This window comes from Aythya ferina, assembly GCF_964211825.1.
Source record: "Aythya ferina genome assembly, contig: HAP1_SCAFFOLD_162, whole genome shotgun sequence".
Lineage (NCBI taxonomy): Eukaryota > Metazoa > Chordata > Aves > Anseriformes > Anatidae > Aythya > Aythya ferina.
In genome coordinates, this window is record NW_028181366.1 from 121231 (window position 1) to 147631 (window position 26401).

Below are 26401 nucleotides of genomic sequence, written 5' to 3' on the forward strand. Positions count from 1 at the left end.
CTCAGGCATTTGCTGCTGGCAGAGGAAAAGCGCTTGTCGAATTTGTTGTAAATACTTAATGTTTGGACAAAACCACGCGTCTCTGTCTGTGTGTGTGTGTGTGTGTGTGTGTGTGCTGTGACGCCCCGGCCCCACCAGGGAAAACCTCCGCGGACGAAACTGCTGCTGGAGCTCACGCAGGCCTTCATCGTGCCAAAGGACTTCACGGGGACTTCTGCCAGCTCAGTAATGGGGGAGAAAAAGCAAAATCAGGAGGAGGAGAGCTCAGAGACTGCACCCACCTGCCCTCGCTTTCCCTTCACCCCAAGCCCTGTTCTACCATCAGCCTTCGCCTCTTCTGCCTGCGGTGCTGGGAGCAGGAGCGGCGAGGTGGCGGCAGCCACGGCGTACCGCGAGCAGGACCAGAAGGTGCAGAAGGTGATGGTGCAGCCCATCGTATCCTTCCTGCGGCTGGGGGGTGCCGGGGAGGTGGGTGGGGGGCGGCTCGGACCTCAGGGGGCTCGGCCCGGGCCTTGAGGCCTTGTCGCGGGGCCCTGAGGCCTCGCTGTGGGGTTTGGGGCCTTGTCCCGAGCCCGGAACTGTCGTCCCCGTGCTGAGCCCTTAACGCAGCGCCCCAGAACCTCATCTTCCGCTACCTGCAGAACGTGAGTACCGCGGGGAGGGGGCAGGGATGGGGATTTGGGGGGTGTGGGGGGAGTGAGGAGGGTCTGGGGATTCCCCTCAGTGAGTTTTCAGCTCCTGGCCGTGTCCCGGGACGGGTTTGTGGGGGATGGAGAGCTGTGCGGCGTGCTGGTGGGCACAAGGAGCCCGGCGTTTCCCCCTCGTGTAGCCGGGCGTGCAGGGGTGTTCCCTTGTGACTGGAAACGTGTTCTTTACCAAACGTGTAGTATTCACCCGATATTATAACGCTCAAATGTCAGATTGCTCATTGAAACTGCCCCTGAGAGTTGCTCCTCGGAGCGTTTGGGAGCTGTCGTGGCTGTGGCTAGCAGGTATTTCTGAACACATGAGAGAACAAAAGTGCTCAGTGTTTGTGGCCCAACTTACTCTCCTCCTTCGTTCTGCAGAGGTCGAGGATCCAGGTGTGGCTCTATGAGCAGGTGAACATGCGGATAGAAGGCTGCATCATCGTGAGTATCCGCACGTCCCCATGTTTCATCTTTCATTTTCCCTCATTCACAATCGTGTTTTTTGGTCAAGAAAAGTTATCACAAGGAAAAAAAGATTTGTACTTCTCTGCCCTTCCCCTCGCCCTGCCCTTCCCTCCTGCTCCTGAGCCCTTCCTCAGGCCTTGCTGGGCCCTCTGTCCGGCTGTCTGTCCATCCATCCGACCCTCTGGCCATCTGTCCCACCACCCTGCCCCGTCCCTGCCCTCTCCCTAAGGAAGGAAAGAGTCCCCGGGCTGCCTTCTTGGGGGGAGGGGGGGAAGTGGGGAGGTTCTGCTGAGAAAAAAATGAAAGATTTCCCCCTTAACGGGCACCTTGCGAGTTCTTTCGAGTTCCAACCTTCTGCCTTCCTTCCGTAGCAGTGCCTCTAAGGGGTGCGCTGTAAGGCAGCCTTCATCTGGCGCGTTGCTCCTCCGTTCCCCCAAGGAACTGCCTTCAGGATCTGACTAACTCTGGATGCACCCGGTTGTCGCCTTAATTTCTCCTTTAGCTTGCCGAAAACAAGCCGGTTGGGTGACCTTTTGCGTTTCTCGCTTAAAATTTGGATCGAGGAGGTCTGTGTTTCCTTACGCTGATGTCCACGCTGAAGGTGCAGAAGGGTTCCGTGCTGTTGCTTGGGTCAGCCTTGTTGCCAGGTTCGAATGTTTAGCCTACCGGTGCTTCGGTGCTGTTGGGCTGCACTCAGAGTGTGAGCTCTGGGCGTTATTTCTCAAATACTGCGTTATTTGAGCGTACAGACCCGAGATATTCTGCGGAGAGGTGATTTAAGGCACGTCAGAACCACCGCTGTGGCGTGTGCCAGCGTCGGACGCCCGTTCGAGTGATCGGGCGGAGCAGGTGAGTTGAATTTGGTGCTGGGTGGCGAGGTGGTGTTGGGGGAAGAGCTAGGCTAAGGAGAGCTTCCTCTTGCTCTGCCCCTTCCCATCTCAAATGGCCGCTTCCTGGGGAGATGGGTTCGTTGGGAGGTTAACTACAACGTTACAGTGAGGATGAGGAATCATCTTTAGTCCCGTAGGTATTTGCTGCCAGGCCGCAGCGTTGATTTCAGAAATTGTATTTAAAAAAGGGAAAAGAAAGGAAAGATGTATTCTTTAACATACTCTCTTTTCTCGGAGAGTAGATGGAGGAGCTTCAGCAGTGCCCTTCCTCCGGAAACGATTCCCAGTGTCTGCTCAGACACTGAGGAGGAAAATGGAGGAGAGCCACCCGATAGAAATAAAGGAAAGAAGGGGTCCTGGATTAAGGGAAAAGCACTACTTAAAAAATTGGTGCTCTCTAAAAACGGGTTAAGGGTTTGGGACCTGCAGGTGCTGCCTACAGCTGTGTGCGTTGCAGTCGTGCCTGTTGCCACTGAGCAAAACGGGGAGAGCTGCTTTGTCGAACGCGGCGTGTTAAAGCACGTGCCACTGCCTGGAAGAAAAGCACGGACTTCCCTCGTGTGGGCCTTCTTCCCTAGCGATCTGTGGTTTACCTGATGGTTTCCCATAAGCTGAGAATGTTTAAAAGAAAAACAAACAAACAAACAAACAAACAAAAAAAAACACCAACGTTGAGAGTGGTGAGGCAGATCCTCACCTGGGGACTCAGAATCAGCGGTGACATCACCATGCGAAGCATTGTGTGCGCTTCGGGTTGGGGCTGCTGCGAGCCTCGCAGCGGGGAGGGAGAGCGGATCCGGGGTGCCTCTGTGTCAGCCCTCTGCCCTGGTGGCTTCGTGAGCACTGAGAGTTTGACTCCTGTGTTCCCAGCTTTCGCTTCCGCACCTGCGGTGTGGCAGAGCCAGCGAGCTGCTTGCTCAGCTGGAGGAGGAAGAGGAGTGACCTCAACATTGCCGAGGTAAAGCACAATTATTGAAAAGATTTGGCAAAGATGTGGGTTGTACCAGCGCGGCTGCTGCAGCAGCAGCAGATCCTGGAGCATTGGAGAAGATAGAGAGGGGTTTCTTCGTGAAAAGAATGCTGTTAAAAGTGTTTTCATGCCAGAAATTAGGATAAACGCCTCTGTTGTTTGACATCCTCTATTGAGCTGGCACATTGGCATTACAGCGTACCTGGCACGCTGTTTGTATTAAAAAAAAAAAGGTATTTTATTCAGGGCAGGCCAGAAACCTGCCTTGGCACTTGCACATCGCAGCAATGCTTACAGACCCTGCATCCTGGCCTGGCAGCCAGGATCTAAATCCGATGGTGCTGTTGGTAAACTGAAGCTCAGGAAGCGCTTCTGGGTTTTTCTGTCCTTCCATGTGAATTTTTACCCTGTGAAGATGGTGTATGAAGCTATTTTCGTAACAACAAATAGGTTTAAAAGCAGTTTCAGTTTAACATCTACACGCTTGGGTGTTATCAACAGAGCTTTGTATACTGAGCTGGTGCTTGGTAGGAGAAAAACCATCAATCTTACCTGGGAAACCTGGACCCCCTCAGCTCCATACTGCTATGAGGAAACTCAGATGTAAGAACACACTTAAATAACACCTCACCAGAGCTGTTGTGCTCCTGACCACCAAAGGCACCTTTTTCCAACACCGTCGTACTGGAAGTTGATGCAGCTGGTTCCATCCGTAACGTGTGACTGTACAGTGCTGTAAAAGAACTATTTTTTCACAGCTTTGGAGAAAGTGAAGCAGAGAAAACCACGCGTAACCACTGATACCTGGACCCCAAACTGCCACAGACTGACGGTGATGCCCACTGGATATCTCCTGATACCCTGCTGCCTTCTGACTGCTCCAGCAGAAGTCCCGTTTTAATTAGCCAGCAGGTCCCTCTGAGGGAGGGACTTTGCTAAAAGTCCTGCCGTAGGAAGTATCCTACGGGAGCCAAGTTGCTAAACTGATGTGTGGTTTTCCCTTAACCCCCTCACCCCTGACTTTCCAGCTCCTGACGACACTGCCAACGTGTGCAGTGTCACCGTGTGCCAACTAGGTGCCAGCTGCCATGGTTTATATATTGTAAAATTAGTGATTTGGGACTCGTGAGCACTGAGGAGAGGCTAGCAATTGCTTAAGAGCTTTCCTTGTGTCGCTCTGGGGCAGGGAGATGGGTGAAACATCTTAGGCTTGAAAGTGATTCCCTGCAGAGTGACGTGCTCAGATCTGCACAACAGATCTGTCGTTTTGGTCACCTTATTAGATCCCTGCTTGAGAGGTTGCTTGCAAGAATCGATTCCTCTTCACCTTGATGTGTCAAGCTAAAGACAAATCTGTGCCGAAGCACTGTTTGATCAGACGAGTGCCTCGGTTCAGGATTGTTCTTTGACAGCTACAGAAACAGCAGGACGATCAGCGCCTTCAGGAACAGATGAATTTGATCTTGAGGCTGTCGTAAAACAGGTCCCTGAAGTTTGAAGACTCTTCAAATAGTTTGGGCCAGCAAGGAGCAGCTGTACGTGGCGGCTGCGGTAACTCGGGGCTCCGAGTCTCAGAGAGCGTGGTGAAAGCTGGCTGCTGGAGGAAGCTGAGGCAGCGTTCAGCTCTAACCTTTGCCTTCTTGGCTGGCATCTTTGCACTCCTGCTGTCAGTGGGTGTTGAGTGTCCTTCCCGGCAGCCTCAGAACGTGCCCTCAGATGTAGGCAGCGTTTAGCAGCTAGAATTCCCTCAAATAGAAAGAGTACAAATGATGCGTTTTCTGCTTTTGCTTTGGAACTCTTAGCTTGAGGTTTTCCTGCAGGCCTTGAGGTTTCTTGCAGCAGCAGGGATGAGTTCTGTTAGCAAGAGGCTGTTCTGTGCTTCGACTGTGGGAAGATGAATGGTTACGTGTGCACCGTTAAATATAACTTGACACCTAGCACACCGCACTTGCAGCCTGTGGGGTGCTTTAACAAGCAGGTAAATCAGCAGAGGCTGTTTTGCAGCCGGGGTGATGCTGGGTGATTAAAAAGCAGGGGCAGAACAAGGAGTTTCTAGTGTTTGTTCTTGCTTGTCATCCGACTCTCCACTTCCACTGTTCTTTAAACAAACAAACAAACAAACAAACAAACAAAACAAGCAAGGGGTAAGCATCTTAATATCTTTATTATAAATGGAAGGCACAAAAGAGGCCAGCAAGAGAGACTGTCCAAGAGAAATGCTTTGTGCTTTATAAACAAACAAGGCAGTACCCTTAGGTGGGTGTGATAATCCTCCTCTAATGCGTTTTTGGGGTGCAAAAATAGATTTGTTCCTTTCTTGCTCTTCTCTGCAGGACAAAGGCAGAATGGGCAACTGCAAAGTTCGACCAGGGAGGTCAGTTTGTTCCGTACTGAGAAAGACAAGCTTGTAAAACAAACTAGACAGATTTTCTTTGTACTATTCATCTTCCTTCAGCAAAGGCAAAGCTTATGACACTTGTTGGTGTGTGTATATATATTTATCCAGTGCTCTCACAACAAAATTTTGATTTGAAGAGGGCACACAGATTTGATTTTTTTATTCTTTTCCAGTAAATAGTATAATAAGCACTGGTATATTTGTATAAAATCAGAGAAATACAAAACAAAAGACTGAATATTATGTGGTATGCATGACATTTAAAAAAATGGTGGTTTCAACGCAATATGTACCCTTGGGTGTTTGCCATATACTAGAGTCCAGCTTAAAGTGCACGTGATGTGTATTGCATTTTGATATTAATCTATATGTACAATGTTTTACATGTAATTTATATGGTTCTTGGGAGAAAAAAAAAAAAAAAAAAAAAAAAAGAGACTCCCAAAAACCATAGATCCACCCAAAAACAGCCCTAAACCTACCTGATGTTCTCCAAAAAAAAAAAATTTACTCTTTTCCACCACGATGACCACGGAAAACCCAACGAAACCCAACGGAGACCCCAAAACACGTCGAAAACACCCCAAACAAGAATGGCATCACCCCCAAAACTGGAAGAAAATGCCCAAAAAGCACGGATACAATCCGAAAAGCACCCTAAACCTACCTGATGTTCTCCAAATCCCAAAGACCACTCCCAACCACCATAAAATCCATTAGGAACTAAACGAAACACAACGGAAACCCCAAAACACATCAAAAACACCCCAAAAGTGAACTGGATCAGAAGAAAAAACGTGATTTAACCCCCGAAAAACCTTTAAACCTACCTGATGTTCTCCTAAATGTACAATCCACTCCCAACCACCAGAAAACTCAATGGAAACCAAACAAAACACAACGGAGACCCCAAAACACGTCAAAAACACCGCAAAAAAGAACAGGATCACACCAAAAATGAAAGAAAACCACAAACACCATAGATCAACCCCAAAAGTTCCCCTAAACTACCTGATGTTCTCCAAAACCCACAACTGACCATTTTCCAACATGATGACCAACAAGAACCACACTAAAACCCAACGGAGAAGCCAAAACACATCAAAACAACACCAAACAAGAACGGGATCACCCCCAAAAATGAAAGAAAACCCCCAAAACCATAGATCCACCCAAAAACCACCCTAAACCTACCTGATGTTCTCCAAAACCCACAATTTAAACTTCTCCACCTTGACGACCAACGAGAACCCAACAAAACCCAACGGAGACCACAAAACACGTCAAAAATTCCCCAAAAAGGAACAGGATAACCCCCAAAAACGAAAGAAATCCCCCAAAATCATACATCCACCCCAAAACCACCCTAAACCTACCTGGTGTTCTCCAAAATGCACAACTTACTCTTTTCCACCACGATGACCACGGAAAACAAAAGCAACCCAACGGAGACCCCAAAACATGTCAAAAACACCCCAAAAAAGAATGGGATCACCCCCAAAACTGGAAGAAAGTACCCCAAAACCATAGATCCGCCCCAAAACCATCCTAAACCTACCTGATATTCTCCAAAACCCACAATTTACCCTTTTCCACCATGATTAACACGGAAAACGCAACGAAACACAACGGAGACCCCAAAACACATCAAAAACACCCCAAAAAAGAAAGGGATTAGAAGAAAAAACACCAAAAACTATGAATTTCCCCTCAAAACCACCCTAAACTCACCTGATCTTCTCCAAAACCCACAGTCCACTCCCATTTACCTTAACGACCAACGAGAACCCAACGAAACCCAACGGAGACCCCAAAACAAGTCAAAAACATCCCAAAAAGGAACAGGATCACCCCCAAAAACGAAAGAAAAACCTCAAAAACATAGATCCACCCCAAAACCACCGTAAAGCTACCTAATCTTCTCCAAAACCCACAATTTACACTTTTCCACCACGATGAACACGGAAAACACAACAAAACCCAACGGAGATCCCTAAATATGTCAAAAACACCCCAAAGAAGAACGGGATCACCATCTAAACTGGAAGAAAATCCCCAAAAAGCACGGATCCAAACACCAAAACCACTCTAAACTCACCTGATCTCCTCCAAAACCCACAAACAACTCCCATTTATCTAAACGCCAAACGAGAACAGAATGAAACCCAAAAAAGACTGCAAAACACGTCAAAAACACCCGAAAAAAGAAAGGGATCACCCCAAGAAAAAACAGAAGAAAACCCCAAATACCATAGATCCACCGCAAAACCACCCTAAACCTACGTGATGTTCTCCAAAACACACAATTTACGCTTTTCCACCATGATGACCACGCAAAAGCAAACGAACCCCAACGGAGACCCCAAAACACGTCAAAATCACCGCAAAAAAGAAGGGGATCACCCCCAAAACTGGAAGAAAATCACCCAAAACCATAGATCCACCCCAAAACCACCCTAAACCTACCTGATGTTCTCCAAAACCCACAATTTATGCATTTCCACCACGATGACCACGCAAAACCAATAGAAACCCAACGGAGACCACAAAACACGTAAAAGCACCCCAAAAAAGAACGGGATCACCCCAAAAACTAAAAGAAAAATCCCAAAAAGCACGGATCCAATCCCCAAACCACCCTAAACTCACCTGATCTTCTCCAAAACCCACAATCCACTCCCATTTACGTTAACGACCAACGAGAACCCAGCGAAACCCAAAGGAGACCCCAAAACACGTCAAAAACACCCTAAACAAGAACAGGATCACACCCAAAAACGAAAGAAAAGCCAAAATACCATAGATCCACCCCAAAAACACCGTAAAGCAACCTGATCTTCTCCAAAACCCACAATTGACCCTTTTCCACCATGATGACCACGCAAAACCCAAAGAAACCCAACGGGGACCCCAAAACACGTCGAAAACACCCCAAACAAGAACGGGATCACCCCCAAAACTGGAAGAAAACCCCTCAAAACCATAGATCTAAACAAAACCACCCTAAAGCTACCTGATCTTCTCCAAAACCCACAATTTACACTTTTCCAATATGATGACCACGCAAGACACAACGAAACCCAACGGAGACCCCAAAACACGTCAAAAACACCCCAGAAAGGAACAGGATCACCCCCAAAAACGAAAGAAAACCCCCAAAACCATAGATCCACCCCAAAACAACACTAAACCTACCTGATGTTGTCCAAAACACACAATTGACCCTTTTCCACAACGATGACCACGGAAAGCCAAACGAAACCCAACGGAGACCCCAAAACACGTCAAAAACACCCCAAAGAAGAACGGGATCACCCCAAAAAAGGAAAGAAAAGCAAAAATACCGTAGTTCCACCCCAAAACCACCCTAAACTCACCTGATCTTCTCCAAAACCCACAATTCACCATTTTCCACCATTATGACCACACAAAACCCAACGAAACCCAACGGAGACCCCAAAACACATCAAAAACACCCTAAACAAGAACAGGAAAACACCCAAAAAGAGAAGAAAACCCAAAATACCATAGATCCACCCCAAAATCACCCTAAACCTACCTGATGTTCTCCAAAACCCACAATTGACCCTTTTCCACCACGATGACCACGGAAAACCAAACGAAACCCAACGGAGACCCCAAAACACGTCAAAATCACCGCAAACAAGAACGAGATCAACCCCCAAAATGAGAGAAAACCCTAAATACCATTGATCCACGCCAAAACCACCCTAAACCTACCTGATGTTCTCCAAAACACAATTTACGCTTTTCCACCATGATGACCAAGGAAAAACCAACGAAACCCAACGGAGACCCCAAAACACGTCAAAATCACCGCAAAAAAACGAACGGGATCACCCCAAAAACTGGTAGAAAATCACCCAAAACCATAGATCTACCCAAAAACCAGCCTAAACCTACCTGATGTTCTCCAAAACCCACAATTTACGCTTTTCCACCAAGATGACCACGGAAAACCAAACAAAACCCAACGGAGACCCCAAAACACATCTAAAACACCCCAAAAAAGAACAAGGTCAGAAGAAAAAACAGCAGAAAACCCCAAATACCAAGAATCAACCCCAAAAGTCCCCCAAACCTACCTGACGTTCTTCAAAACACACAACTTACAATTTTCCACCACGATGACCACGGAAAACCAAACGAAACACAACGGAGACCCCAAAACTCGTCAAAATAACCACAAACAAGAACGGGATCACCCCCAAAAACGAAACAAAACCCCCAAAACCATAGATCCACCCCAAAACCACCCTAAACCTACCTGATGTTCTCCAAAACACACAATTTACCCTTTTCCAACTTGACGACCAACGAGAACCCAACAAACCCAAAAGAGACATCTAAACACGTCAAAAACAACCCAAACAATAACGGGATCACCACCAAAACTAAAGAAAATCCCCCAAAAGCACAGAAACAACGGCAAAACCACTCCAAACTCACCTGATCTTCTCCAAAACCCACAATCCACACCCATTAAAATTAACGACCAATGAGAAGCCAACGAAACACAACAGAGACCCCAAAACACGTCAAAAACACCCTGAACAAGATCAGGAAAACACCCCAAAACAGAAGAAAACCCCAAATACCATAGATCCACCCCCAAACCACCCTAAACCTACCTGATCTTCTCCAAAACCCACAATTGACACTTTTCCACCACGATGACCACGCAAAACAAAACGAAACCCAACGGAGACCCCAAAACACGTCAAAATCACCGCAAACAAGAACGGGATGACCCCAAAAAAAGAAAGAAAACCCCAAATACAATAGATACACCCCAAAACCAACCTAAACCTACCTGATGATCTCCAAAACACACAATTTACCCTTTTCCAACATGATGACCACGCAAAACCCAACGAAACCCAACGGAGACCCCAAAACATGTCAAAAACACCCCAAACAAGAACGGGATCACACCCAAGACCGGAAGAAAATCCCCTAAAACCATACATCCACCCCAAAACCACTCTAAACTCACCTGATCTTTTGCAAAACCCACAATACACACACATTTAAATTAACGACCAACGAGAAACCAACAGAACACAACAGAGACCCCAAAACACGTCAAAAACACCCCAAACAAGAACGGGATTACCCCCAAAAATGAAAGAAAGCCCCAAAACCATAGATCCAAACCAAAACCACTCTAAACTCACCTGTTTTTCTCCAAAACCCACAATTTACACTTTTCCAACATGATGACCACGCAAAACCTAACGAAACCCAACGGAGACCAGAAAAAAACATCAAAATCACCGCATACAAGAACGGGATCACCCCCAAAACTGGAAGAAAATTCCCAAAACTATAGATCCACCCCAAAACCACCCTAAACCTACCTGATGTTCTCCAAAACCCACAATTGACCCTTTTCCACCACGATGACCAAGGAAAACCAAAAGAAACCCAACGGAGACCCCAAAACACGTCTAAAAACACCCCAAAAAAGGACGAGATCACCCCCAAAAACTAAAAGAAAATTCCCAAAAAGAACGGATCCAATCCCAAAACCACTCTAAACTCACCTGATCTTCTCCAAAACCCACAATTTACCCTTTTACACCATGATGACTATGGAAAAACCAAACGAAACCCAACGGAGAACCCAAAACATGTCAAAATCACCGCAAACACGAACGGGATCACCCAAAAACTGGAAGAAAATCCCCCAAAACCATAGATCCACCCCAAAACCATCCTAAACCTACCTGATCTTCTCCAAAACCCACTATTTATGCATTTCCACCATGATGACCACGGAAAACCCAACAAAACCCAACGGAGACCCCAAAACACGTCAAAAACACCCCAAGCAAGAACGGGATCACCGCCAAAACTGGAAGAAAATCCCCAAAAAGTACGGATCCAACACCCAAACCACTCTAAACTCACCTGATCTTCTGCAAAACCCACCATCCACTCCCATTTAACTTAACGACCAACAAGAACACAACGAAACCAAACGGAGACCCCAAAACACGTCAAAAACACCGCAAACAAGAACAGGATCACACCCAAAAACGAAAGAAAACCCCCAAAGCCATAGATCCACCCCAAAACCACCCTAAACCTACCTGATCTTCTCCAAAACCCACAATTTACTCTTTTCCAACAAGATGACCATGGAAAACCCAACGAAACCCAACGGAGACCCCAAAACACGTCAAAAACACCCTAAACAAGAACAGGATCATCCCAAAAAACAGAATAAAGGCCCAAATTCCATAAATCCACCCCAAAACCACCCTAAAGCACCCTGATCTTCTCCAAAACCCACAATTGACCCTTTTCCAACATGATGACCATGGAAAACCCAACGAAACCCAACAGAGCCCCCAAAACACATCAAAAACACCCCAGAAAGGAACAGGATCAACCCCAAAAATGAAAGAAAAACCCCAAAACCATAGATCCAACCCCAAACCACCCTAAACCTACCTGATCTTCTCCAAAACTCACAATTTACACTTTTCCACCATGATGACCATGGAAAACCAAACGAAACCCAACGGAGACCCCAAAACACGTCAAAAACACCCCAAACAAAAACGGGATCACCCCGAAAACTGTAAGAAAATCCCCGAAAAGCACGGATCCAACACCCAAACCACTCTAAACTCACCTGATCTTCTCCAAAACCCACAATCCACACCCATTTAAATTAACGACCAACGAGAAGCCAACGAAACCCAAGAGAGACCCCAAAACACGTCAAAAATACCCCAAACAAGAACGGGATCACCCCCAAAACTGGAACAAAACCCCTCAAAACCATAGATCCACCTCAAAACCACCCTAAACCTACCTGATGTTCTCCAAAACCCACAATTTACCCTTTTCCACCATGATGACCACGGAAAAACCAACGAAACCCAACAGAGACCCCAAAACACGTCTAAAGCACCCCAAAAAAGAACGGGATCTGAAGAAAAAACACCATAAACTATGAATTTCCCCCCAAAACCACACTAAACTCACATGATCTTCTCCAAAACCCACAATCCGCTCCCATTTACCTTAACGTCAAACGAGAACCCAATGAAACCCAACGGAGACCCCAAAACACGTCAAAAACACCCCAAAAAAGAAAGGGATCACCCCAAAAAAAGAGAAGAAAACCCCAAATACCAAGAATCTACCCCCAAAGTCCCCCCAATCCTACCTGATGTTCTCCAAAACCCGCAACTTACCCTTTTCCACCATGATGACCATGGAAAACTAAACGAAACCCAACGGAGACCCCAAAACAAGTCAAAAACACCCCAAACAAGAACGGGATCACCCAAAAACTGGAAGAAAATCCCCCAAAACCATAGATCCACCCCAAAAATCACCCTATACCTACCTGATGTTCTCCAAAACCCGCAACTTACCCTTTTCCACCATGATGACCACGGAAAACCAAACGAAACCCAACGGAGACCCCAAAACACGTCAAAACCACCGCAAACACAAATGGGATCACCCAAAAGCTGGAAGAAAGCCCGTCAAAACCATAAATCCACCTCAAAACCACCCTAATCCTACCTGATGTTCTCCAAAACCCACAATTTACCCTTTTCCACCATGATGATTACGGAACACCCAACGAAACGCAACGGAGACAGAAAACACGTCTAAAACACCCCAAAAAAGAACGGGATCAGAAGAAAAAACACCCAAAACTATGAATTTCCCCCCAAAACCACACTAAACTCACCTGATCTTCTCCAAAACCCACAATCCACACCCATTTAAATTAACGACCAACGAGAAGCCAACGAAACCCAACGGAGACCCCAAAACACGTCAAAAACACCCCAAACAAGAAAGGGATCACCCCCAAATCTGGAAGAAAACTCCTCAAAACTATAGATGCACCTCAAAACCACCCTAAACCTACCTGATGTTCTCCAAAACCCACAATTTACCCTTTTCCACCATGATGACCATGGAAAACCAAACGAAACCCAACGGAGACCCCAAAACATGTCAAAATCACCGCAAACACGAACGGGATCACCCAAAAACTGGAAGAAAATCCCCCAAAACCATAGATCCACCCCAAAATCATCCTAAACCTACCTGATCTTCTCCAAAACCTACCATTTATGCATTTCCACCATGATGACCACGGAAAACCCAACAAAACCCAATGGAGACCCCAAAAAACGTCAAAAACACCCCAAGCAAGAACGGGATCACCGCCAAAACTGGAAGAAAATCCCCAAAAAGCACTGATCCAACACCCAAACCACTCTAAACTCACCTGATCTTCTGCAAAACATACCATCCACTCCCATTTAAATTAACGACAAACGAGAACACAACGAAACCAAACGGAGACCCCAAAACACGTAAAAAAACACCGCAAACAAGAACAGGATCAAACCCAAAAACGAAAGAAAACCCCCAAAGCCATAGATCCACCCCAAAACCACCCTAAACCTACCTGATCTTCTCCAAAACCCACAATTGACCCTTTTCCACCATGATGACCATGGAAAACCCAACGAAACCCAACAGAGCCCCCAAAACACGTCAAAAACACCCCAGAAAGGAACAGAATCACCCCCAAAAACGAAAGTAAATACCCAAAACCATAGATCCACCCCAAAACCACCCTAAACCTACCTGATCTTCTCCAAAACCCACAATTTACACTTTTCCACCACGATGAACACGGAAAACCAAACGAAACCCAACGGAGACCCCAAAACACGTCTAAAACACCCCAAACAAGAACGGGATCACCCCCAAATCTGGAAGAAAACTCCTCAAAACTATAGATGCACCTCAAAACCACCCTAAACCTACCTGATGTTCTCCAAAACCCACAATTTACAATTTTCCAACAAGATGACCATGGAAAACCCAACGAAACCCAACGGAGATCCCAAAACACGTCAGAACCACCGCAAACACGAATGGGATCACCCAAAAACTGGAAGAAAACCCCTCAAAACCATAGATCCACCTCAAAACCACCCTAAAACGACGTGATGTTCTCCAAAACCCACAATTAACACTTTTCCACCACGATGAACACGGAAAACCCAACGAAACCCAACGGAGACCCCAAAACACGTCTAAAACACCCCAAACAAAAACGGGATCAAAAGAAAAAACACCAAAAACTATGAATTTCCCCCCAAAACCACACTAAGCTCACCTGATCTTCTCCAAAACCTACAATCCACACCCATTTAAATTAACGACCAACGAGAAGCCAACGAAACCCAACGGAGACCCCAAAACACGTCAAAAACACCCCAAACAAGAACGGGATCACCCCCAAATCTGGAAGAAATCTCCTCAAAACTATAGATGCACCTCAAAACCACCCTAAACCTACCTGATGTTCTCCAAAACCCACAATTTACACTTTTCCAACAAGATGACCATGGAAAACCCAACGAAACCCAACGGAGACCCCAAAACACGTCAAAAACACCGCAAAGAAGAACAGGATCAACCCAAAAAACAGAATAAAGGCCCAAATTCCATAGATCCACCCCAAAACCACCCTAAAGCACCAGGATCTTCTCCAAAACCCACAATTGACCCTTTTCCAACATGATGACCATGGAAAACTAAACGAAACCCAACGGAGACCCCAAAACAAGTCAAAAACACCCCAAACAAGAACGGGATCACCCAAAAACTGGAAGAAAATCCCCCAAAACCATAGATCCACCCCAAAAATCACCCTATACCTACCTGATGTTCTCCAAAACCCGCAACTTACCCTTTTCCACCATGATGACCACGGAAAACCAAACGAAACCCAACGGAGACCCCAAAACACGTCAAAACCACCGCAAACACAAATGGGATCACCCAAAAGCTGGAAGAAAGCCCGTCAAAACCATAGATCCACCTCAAAACCACCCTAATCCTACCTGATGTTCTCCAAAACCCACAATTTACCCTTTTCCACCATGATGATTACGGAACACCCAACGAAACGCAACGGAGACAGAAAACACGTCTAAAACACCCCAAAAAAGAACGGGATCAGAAGAAAAAACACCCAAAACTATGAATTTCCCCCCAAAACCACACTAAACTCACCTGATCTTCTCCAAAACCCACAATCCACACCCATTTAAATTAACGACCAACGAGAAGCCAACGAAACCCAACGGAGACCCCAAAACACGTCAAAAACACCCCAAACAAGAAAGGGATCACCCCCAAATCTGGAAGAAAACTCCTCAAAACTATAGATGCACCTCAAAACCACCCTAAACCTACCTGATGTTCTCCAAAACCCACAATTTACCCTTTTCCACCATGATGACCATGGAAAACCAAACGAAACCCAACGGAGACCCCAAAACATGTCAAAATCACCGCAAACACGAACGGGATCACCCAAAAACTGGAAGAAAATCCCCCAAAACCATAGATCCACCCCAAAACCATCCTAAACCTACCTGATCTTCTCTAAAACCTACCATTTATGCATTTCCACCATGATGACCACGGAAAACCCAACAAAACCCAATGGAGACCCCAAAAAACGTCAAAAACACCCCAAGCAAGAAAGGGATCACCGCCAAAACTGGAAGAAAATCCCCAAAAAGCACTGATCCAACACCCAAACCACTCTAAACTCACCTGATCTTCTGCAAAACATACCATCCACTCCCATTTAAATTAACGACAAACGAGAACACAACGAAACCAAACGGAGACCCCAAAACACGTCAAAAACACCGCAAACAAGAACAGGATCAAACCCAAAAACGAAAGAAAACCCCCAAAGCCATAGATCCACCCCAAAACCACCCTAAACCTACCTGATCTTCTCCAAAACCCACAATTGACCCTTTTCCACCATGATGACCATGGAAAACCCAACGAAACCCAACAGAGCCCCCAAAACACGTCAAAAACACCCCAGAAAGGAACAGAATCACCCCCAAAAACGAAAGTAAATACCCAAAACCATAGATCCACCCCAAAACCACCCTAAACCTACCTGATCTTCTCCAAAACCCACAATTTACACTTTTCCACCACGATGAACACGGAAAACCAAACGAAACCCAACGGAGACCCCAAAACACGTCTAAAACACCCCAAACAAGAACGGGATCACCCCCAAATCTGGAAGAAAACTCCTCAAAACTATAGATGCACCTCAAAACCACCCTAAACCTACCTGATGTTCTCCAAAACCCACAATTTACAATTTTCCAACAAGATGACCATGGAAAACCCAACGAAACCCAACGGAGATCCCAAAACACGTCAGAACCACCGCAAACACGAATGGGATCACCCAAAAACTGGAAGAAAACCCCTCAAAACCATAGATCCACCTCAAAACCACCCTAAAACGACGTGATGTTCTCCAAAACCCACAATTAACACTTTTCCACCACGATGAACACGGAAAACCCAACGAAACCCAACGGAGACCCCAAAACACGTCTAAAACACCCCAAACAAAAACGGGATCAAAAGAAAAAACACCAAAAACTATGAATTTCCCCCCAAAACCACACTAAGCTCACCTGATCTTCTCCAAAACCTACAATCCACACCCATTTAAATTAACGACCAACGAGAAGCCAACGAAACCCAACGGAGACCCCAAAACACGTCAAAAACACCCCAAACAAGAACGGGATCACCCCCAAATCTGGAAGAAATCTCCTCAAAACTATAGATGCACCTCAAAACCACCCTAAACCTACCTGATGTTCTCCAAAACCCACAATTTACACTTTTCCAACAAGATGACCATGGAAAACCCAACGAAACCCAACGGAGACCCCAAAACACGTCAAAAACACCGCAAAGAAGAACAGGATCAACCCAAAAAACAGAATAAAGGCCCAAATTCCATAGATCCACCCCAAAACCACCCTAAAGCACCAGGATCTTCTCCAAAACCCACAATTGACCCTTTTCCAACATGATGACCATGGAAAACCCAACGAAACCCAACAGAGCCCCCAAAACACATCAAAAACACCCCAGAAAGGAACAGAATCACCCCCAAAAACGAAAGTAAATACCCAAAACCATAGATCCACCCCAAACCACCCTAAACCTACCTGATCTTCTCCAAAACCCACAATTTACACTTTTCCACGATGAACACGGAAAACCAAACGAAACCCAACGGAGACCCCAAAACACATCTAAAACACCCCAAACAAGAACGGGATCACCCCCAAATCTGGAAAGAAAACTCCTCAAAACTATAGATGCACCTCAAAACCACCCTAAAACCTACCCCTGATGTTCTCCAAAACCCACAATTTCAATTTTCCAACAAGATGACCATGGAAAACCAACGAAACCCAACGGAGATCCCAAAACACGTCAGAACCACCGCAAACACGAATGGGATCACCCAAAAACTGGAGAAAACCCCTCAAAACCATAGATCCACCTCAAAACCACCCTAAAACGACGTGATGTTCTCCAAAACCCACAATTAACACTTTTCCACCACGATGAACACGGAAAACCCAACGAAACCCAACGGAGACCCCAAAACACGTCTAAAACACCCCAAACAAAAACGGGATCAAAAGAAAACACCAAAAACTATGAATTTCCCCCCAAAACCACACTAAGCTCACCTGATCTTCTCCAAAACCTACAATCCACACCCATTTAAATTAACGACCCAACGAGAAGCCAACGAAACCCAACGGAGACCCCAAAAACACGTCAAAAACACCCCAAACAAGAACGGGATCACCCCCAAATCTGGAAGAAATCTCCTCAAACTATAGATGCACCTCAAACCACCCTAAAACCTACCTGATGTTCTCCAAAACCCACAATTTACACTTTTCCAACAAGATGACCATGAAAACCCAACGAAACCCAACGGAGACCCCAAAACAGGTCAAAAACACCGCAAAGAGAACAGGATCAAACCAAAAAACAGAATAAAGGCCCAAATTCCATAGATCCACCCCAAAACCACCCTAAAGCACCAGGATCTTCTCCAAAAACCCACAATTGACCCTTTTCCAACATGATGACCATGGAAAACCCAACGAAACCCAACAGAGCCCCCAAAACACATCAAAAACACCCAGAAAGGAACAGAATCACCCCCAAAAACGAAAGTAAATACCCAAAACCATAGATCCACCCCAAACCACCCTAAACCTACCTGATCTTCTCCAAAACCCACAATTTACACTTTTCCACCACGATGAACACGGAAAACCAAACGAAACCCAACGGAGACCCCAAAACACATCTAAACACCCCAAACAAGAACGGGATCACCCCCAAATCTGGAAGAAAACTCCTCAAAACTATAGATGCACCTCAAAAACCACCCTAAACCTACTGATGTTCTCAAAACCCACAATTTACAATTTTCCAACAAGATGACCATGGAAAACCCAACGAAACCCAACGGAGATCCCAAACACGTCAGAACCACCGCAAACACGATGGGATCAACCCAAAAATTGGAAGAAAACCCTCAAAACCATAGATCCACCTCAAAACCACCCTAAAACGACGTGATGTTCTCCAAAACCCACAATTAACACTTTTCCACCACGATGAACACGGAAACCCCCAACGAAACCCACGAGACCCCAAAACACGTCTAAAAACACCCCAAACAAAAACGGGATCAAAAGAAAAAACACCAAAAACTATGAATTTCCCCCCCAAAACCACACTAAGCTCACCTGATTCTTCCAAAACCTACAATCCACACCCATTTAAATTAACGACCAACGAGAAGCCAACGAAACCCAACGGAGACCCCAAACACGTCAAAAACACCCCAAACAAGAACGGATCACCCCCAAATCTGGAAGAAATCTCCTCAAAACTATAGATGCACCTCAAAACCACCCTAAACCTACCTGATGTTCTCCAAAACCCACAATTTACACTTTTCCAACAAGATGACCATGGAAAAACCCAACGAAACCCAACGGAGACCCCAAAACAGGTCAAAAACACCGCAAAGAAGAACAGGATCAACCCAAAAAACAGAATAAAGGCCCAAATTCCATAGATCCACCCCAAAACCACCCTAAAGCACCAGGATCTTCTCCAAACCCACAATTGACCCTTTTCCAACATGATGACCATGGAAAACCCCAACGAAACCCAACAGAGCCCCAAAACACATCAAAAACACCCCAGAAAGGAACAGGATCACCCCCAAACGAAAGAAAACCCAAAACCATAGATCCAACCCCAAACCACCTAAACCTACCTGATCTTCTCCAAAACTCACAATTTACACTTTTCCACCATGATGGAACCATGGAAAAAACCAAACGAAACCCAACGGAGACCCAAAAAACACGTCAAAAAACCCCAAACAAAATGGGATCACCCCCAAAAACTGGAAGAAAATCCCAAAAAGCACGGATCCAACACCCAAACACTCTAAACTCACCTGATCTTCTCCAAAACCCACAATCCACACCCATTTAAATTAACGACCAACGAGAAGCCAACGAAACCCAAGAGAGACCCCAAACACGTCAAAAATACCCCAAACAAGAAAGGGATCACCCCCAAAACTGGAAGAAAACCCTCAAAACCATAGATCACCTCAAACCACCCTAAACCTACCTGATGTTCTCCAAAACCCACAATTTACCCTTTTCACCCATGATGACCACGGAAAACCAACGAAACCCAACAGAGACCCCAAAACACGTCTAAAGCACCCCAAAAAAGAACGGGAATCTGAAGAAAAAAACACCATAAACTATGAATTTCCCCCAAAACCACACTAAACTCACATGATCTTCTCCAAAACCCACAATCCGCTCCCATTTACCTTAACGTCAAACGAGAACCCAATGAAACCCAACGGAGACCCCAAAACACGTCAAAAACACCCCAAAAAAGAAAGGATCACCCCAAAAAAAGAGAAGAAAACCCCAAATACCAAGAATCCACCCCCAAAGTCCCCCCAATCCTACCTGATGTTCTCCAAACCCGCAACTTACCCTTTTCCACCATGATGACCACGGAAAACTAAACGAAACCCAATGGAGACCCCAAAACACGTCAAAAACACCCCAAACAAGAACGGGATCACCCAAAACTGGAAGAAAATCCCCCAAACCATAGATCCACCCAAAAATCACCCTATACCTACCTGATGTTTCTCAAAACCCGCAACTTACCCTTTTCCACCATGATGACCACGGAAAACCAAACGAACCCAACAGAGCCCCCAAAACACGTCAAACCACCGCAAACACAAATGGGATCACCCAAAAGCTGGAAGAAAGCCCGTCAAAACCATAGATCCACCTCAAACCACCCTAATCCTACCTGATGTTCTCCAAAACCCACAATTTACCCTTTTCCACCATGATGATTACGGAACACCCAACGAAACGCAACGGAGACAGAAAACACGTCTAAAAACACCCCAAAAAGAACGGGATCAGAAGAAAAAACACCCAAACTATGAATATCCCCCCAAAACCACACTAAACTCACCTGATCTTCTCCAAAACCCACAATCCACACCCATTTAAATTAACGACCAACGAGAAGCCAACGAAACCCAACGGAGACCCCAAAACACGTCTAAAACACCCCCAACAAGAACGGGATCACCCCCAAATCTGGAAGAAAACTCCTCAAAACTATAGATGCACCTCAAAACCACCCTAAACCTACCTGATGTTCTCCAAAACCCACAATTTACAATTTTCCAACAAGATGACCATGGAAAACCCAACGAAACCCAACGGAGATCCCAAAACACGTCAGAACCACCGCAAACACGAATGGGATCACCCAAAACTGGAAGAAAACCCCTCAAAACCATAGATCCACCTCAAAACCACCCTAAAACGAACGTGATGTTCTCCAAAACCCACAATTAACACTTTTCCACCACGATGAACACGGAAAACCCAACGAAACCCAACGGAGACCCCAAAACACGTCTAAAACACCCCAAACAAAAACGGGATCAAAAGAAAAAACACCAAAAAACTATGAATTTCCCCCCAAAACCACACTAAGCTCACCTGATCTTCTCCAAAACCTACAATCCACACCCATTTAAATTAACGACCACGAGAAGCCAACGAAACCCAACGGAGACCCCAAAACACGTCAAAAACACCCCAAACAAGAACGGGATCACCCCCAAATCTGGAAGAAATCTCCTCAAAACTATAGATGCACCTCAAAACCACCCTAAACCTACCTGATGTTCTCCAAAACCCACAATTTACACTTTTCCACAAGATGACCATGGGAAAACCAACGAAACCCAACGGAGACCCCAAAACAGGTCAAAACACCGCAAAGAAGAACAGGATCAACCCAAAAAACAGAATAAAGGCCCAAATTCCATAGATCCACCCCAAAACCACCCTAAAGCACCCTGATCTTCTCCAAAACCCACAATTGACCCTTTTCCAACATGATGACCATGGAAAACCCAACGAAACCCAACAGAGCCCCCAAAACACATCAAAAACACCCCAGAAAGGAACAGGATCACCCCCAAAACGAAAGAAAACCCCCAAAACCATAGATCCAACCCCAAACCACCCTAAACCTACCTGATCTCTCCAAAACTCACAATTTACACTTTTCCACCATGATGACCATGGAAACCAAACGAAACCCAACGGAGACCCAAAAACCACGTCAAAAACACCCCAAACAAAAACGGGATCACCCCCAAAACTGGAAGAAAATCCCCAAAAAGCACGGATCCCAACACCCAAACCACTCTAAACTCACCTGATCTTCTCCAAAACCCACAATCCACACCCATTAAATTAACGACCAACGAGAAGCCAACGAAACCCAAGAGAGACCCCAAAACACGTCAAAATACCCCAAACAAGAAACGGGATCACCCCCAAAACTGGAAGAAAACCCCTCAAAACCATAGATCCACCTCAAAAACCACCCTAAACCTACCTGATGTTCTCCAAAACCCACAATTTACCCTTTTCACCATGATGACCACGGAAAAACCAACGAAACCCAACAGAGACCCCAAAACACGTCTAAAGCACCCCAAAAAAGAACGGGATCTGAAGAAAAAACACCATAAACTATGAATTTCCCCCCAAAACCACACTAAACTCACATGATCTTCTCCAAACCCACAATCCGCTCCCATTTACCTTAACGTCAAACGAGAACCCAATGAAACCCAACGGAGACCCCAAAACACGTCAAAAACACCCCAAAAAAGAAAGGGATCACCCCAAAAAAAGAGAAGAAAACCCCAAATACCAAGAATCCACCCCAAAGTCCCCCCAATCCTACCTGATGTTCTCCAAAACCCGCAACTTACCCTTTTCCACCATGATGACCACGGAAACTAAACGAAACCCAACGGAGACCCCAAAACACGTCAAAAACACCCCAAACAAGAACGGGATCACCCAAAAACTGGAAGAAAATCCCCAAAACCATAGATCCACCCCAAAAATCACCTATACCTACCTGATGTTCTCCAAAACCCGCAACTTACCCTTTTCCACCATGATGACCACGGAAAACCAAACGAAACCCAACGGAGACCCCCAAAAACACGTCAAAACCACCGCAAACACAAATGGGATCACCCAAAAGCTGGAAGAAAGCCCGTCAAAACCATAGGATCCCACCTCAAAACCACCCTAATCCTACCTGATGTTCTCCAAAACCCACAATTTACCCTTTTCCACCATGATGATTACGGAACACCCAACGAAACGCAACGGAGACAGAAAACACGTCTAAAACACCCCAAAAAGAACGGGATCAGAAGAAAAAACACCCAAAACTATGAATATCCCCCCAAAACACACTAAACTCACCTGATCTTCTCCAAAACCCACAATCCACACCCATTTAAATTAACGACCAACGAGAAGCCAACGAAACCCAAACGGAGACCCCAAAACACGTCTAAAACACCCCAAACAAGAAAGGGATCACCCCCAAATCTGGGAAGAAAACTCCTCAAAACTATAGATGCACCTCAAACCACCCTAACCTACCTGATGTTCTCCAAAACCCACAATTTACAATTTTCCAACAAGATGACCATGGAAAACCCAACGAAAACCCAACGGAGATCCCAAAACACGTCAGAACCACCGCAAACACGAATGGGATCACCCAAAAACTGGAAGAAAACCCCTCAAAACCATAGATCCACCTCAAAACCACCCTAAAACGACGTGATGTTCTCCAAAACCCACAATTAACACTTTTCCACCACGATGAACACGGAAAACCCAACGAAACCCAACGGAGACCCCAAAACACGTCTAAAACACCCCAAACAAAACGGGATCAAAAGAAAAAACACCAAAAACTATGAATTTCCCCCCAAAACCACACTAAGCTCACCTGATCTTCTCCAAAACCTACAATCCACACCCATTTAAATTAACGACCAACGAGAAGCCAACGAAACCCAACGGAGACCCCAAAACACGTCAAAAAACACCCCAAACAAGAACGGGATCACCCCCAAATCTGGAAGAAATCTCCTCAAAACTATAGATGCACCTCAAAACCACCTAAACCTACCTGATGTTCTCCAAAACCCACAATTTACACTTTTCCAACAAGATGACCATGGAAAACCCAACGAAACCCAACAGAGCCCCCAAAACACATCAAAAACACCCCAGAAAGGAACAGGATCACCCCCAAAAACGAAAGAAAACCCCCAAAACCATAGATCCAACCCCAAACCACCCTAAACCTCACCTGATCTTCTCCAAAACTCACAATTTACACTTTTCCACCATGATGACCATGGAAAACCAAACGAAACCCAACGGAGACCCAAAAACACGTCAAAAACACCCCAAACAAAAACGGGATCACCCCCAAAACTGGAAGAAATCCCAAAAAGCACGGATCCAACACCCAAAACCACTCTAAACTCACCTGATCTTCTCCAAAACCCACAATCCACACCCATTTAAATTAACGACCAACGAGAAGCCAACGAAACCCAAGAGAGACCCCAAAACACGTCAAAAATACCCCAAACAAGAAAGGGATCACCCCCAAAACTGGAAGAAAACCCCTCAAAACCATAGATCCACCTCAAAACCACCCTAAACCTACCTGATGTTCTCCAAAACCCACAATTTACCCTTTTCCACCATGATGACCACGGAAAACCAACGAAACCCAACAGAGACCCCAAAACACGTCTAAAGCACCCCAAAAAAGAACGGGATCTGAAGAAAAAACACCATAAAACTATGAATTTCCCCCCAAAACCACACTAAACTCACATGATCTTCTCCAAAACCCACAATCCGCTCCCATTTACCTTAACGTCAAACGAGAACCCAATGAAACCCAACGGAGACCCCAAAACACGTCAAAAACACCCCAAAAAAGAAAGGGATCACCCCAAAAAAAGAGAAGAAAACCCCAAATACCAAGAATCCACCCCCAAAGTCCCCCCAATCCTACCTGATGTTCTCCAAACCCGCAACTTACCCTTTTCCACCATGATGACCACGGAAAACTAAACGAAACCCAACGGAGACCCAAAACACGTCAAAAACACCCCAAACAAGAACGGGATCACCCAAAAACTGGAAGAAAATCCCCCAAAACCATAGATCCACCCCAAAAATCACCCTATACCTACCTGATGTTCTCCAAAACCCGCAACTTACCCTTTTCCACCATGATGACCACGGAAAACCAAACGAAACCCAACGGAGACCCCAAAACACGTCAAAACCACCGCAAACACAAATGGGATCACCCAAAAGCTGGAAGAAAGCCCGTCAAAACCATAGATCCACCTCAAAACCACCCTAATCCTACCTGATGTTCTCCAAAACCCACAATTTACCCTTTTCCACCATGATGATTATGGAACACCCAACGAAACGCAACGGAGACAGAAAACACGTCTAAAACACCCCAAAAAAGAACGGGATCAGAAGAAAAAACACCCAAAACTATGAATATCCCCCCAAAACCACACTAAACTCACCTGATCTTCTCCAAAACCCACAATCCACACCCATTTAAATTAACGACCAACGAGAAGCCAACGAAACCCAACGGAGACCCCAAAACACGTCTAAAACACCCCAAACAAGAACGGGATCACCCCCAAATCTGGAAGAAAACTCCTCAAAACTATAGATGCACCTCAAAACCACCCTAAACCTACCTGATGTTCTCCAAAACCCACAATTTACAATTTTCCAACAAGATGACCATGGAAAACCCAACGAAACCCAACGGAGATCCCAAAACACGTCAGAACCACCGCAAACACGAATGGGATCACCCAAAAACTGGAAGAAAACCCCTCAAAACCATAGATCCACCTCAAAACCACCCTAAAACGACGTGATGTTCTCCAAAACCCACAATTAACACTTTTCCACCACGATGAACACGGAAAACCCAACGAAACCCAACGGAGACCCCAAAACACGTCTAAAACACCCCAAACAAAAACGGGATCAAAAGAAAAAACACCAAAAACTATGAATTTCCCCCCAAAACCACACTAAGCTCACCTGATCTTCTCCAAAACCTACAATCCACACCCATTTAAATTAACGACCAACGAGAAGCCAACGAAACCCAACGGAGACCCCAAAACACGTCAAAAACACCCCAAACAAGAACGGGATCACCCCCAAATCTGGAAGAAATCTCCTCAAAACTATAGATGCACCTCAAAACCACCCTAAACCTACCTGATGTTCTCCAAAACCCACAATTTACACTTTTCCAACAAGATGACCATGGAAAACCCAACGAAACCCAACGGAGACCCCAAAACAGGTCAAAAACACCGCAAAGAAGAACAGGATCAACCCAAAAAACAGAATAAAGGCCCAAATTCCATAGATCCACCCCAAAACCACCCTAAAGCACCAGGATCTTCTCCAAAACCCACAATTGACCCTTTTCCAACATGATGACCATGGAAAACCCAACGAAACCCAACAGAGCCCCCAAAACACAT

General features: G+C 45.6%; 1 protein-coding gene across 2 annotated transcripts; it reads left to right on the top strand.

Annotated features, from left to right (window-relative positions):
* Window positions 1-223: 223 nt before the first annotated feature.
* On the top strand, window positions 224-1795 carry LOC311428849 (uncharacterized protein). 2 transcript variants are annotated; one of them, XM_084540102.1, is made up of 4 exons: window positions 224-435; window positions 618-644; window positions 1068-1130; window positions 1526-1795. In XM_084540102.1, exons 1-4 carry the CDS (start codon window positions 229-231, stop codon window positions 1535-1537), a joined length of 309 nt encoding a protein of 102 aa, XP_084396228.1. In that variant the 5' UTR covers window positions 224-228; the 3' UTR covers window positions 1538-1795. The 2 variants fall into 2 exon arrangements, 1 of the variants encoding a protein (XP_084396228.1); XR_014687918.1 differs by lacking the exons at window positions 224-435; window positions 1526-1795 and adding an exon at window positions 921-992 and having other exon boundaries at window positions 1068-1131.
* Window positions 1796-26401: the final 24606 nt, after the last annotated feature.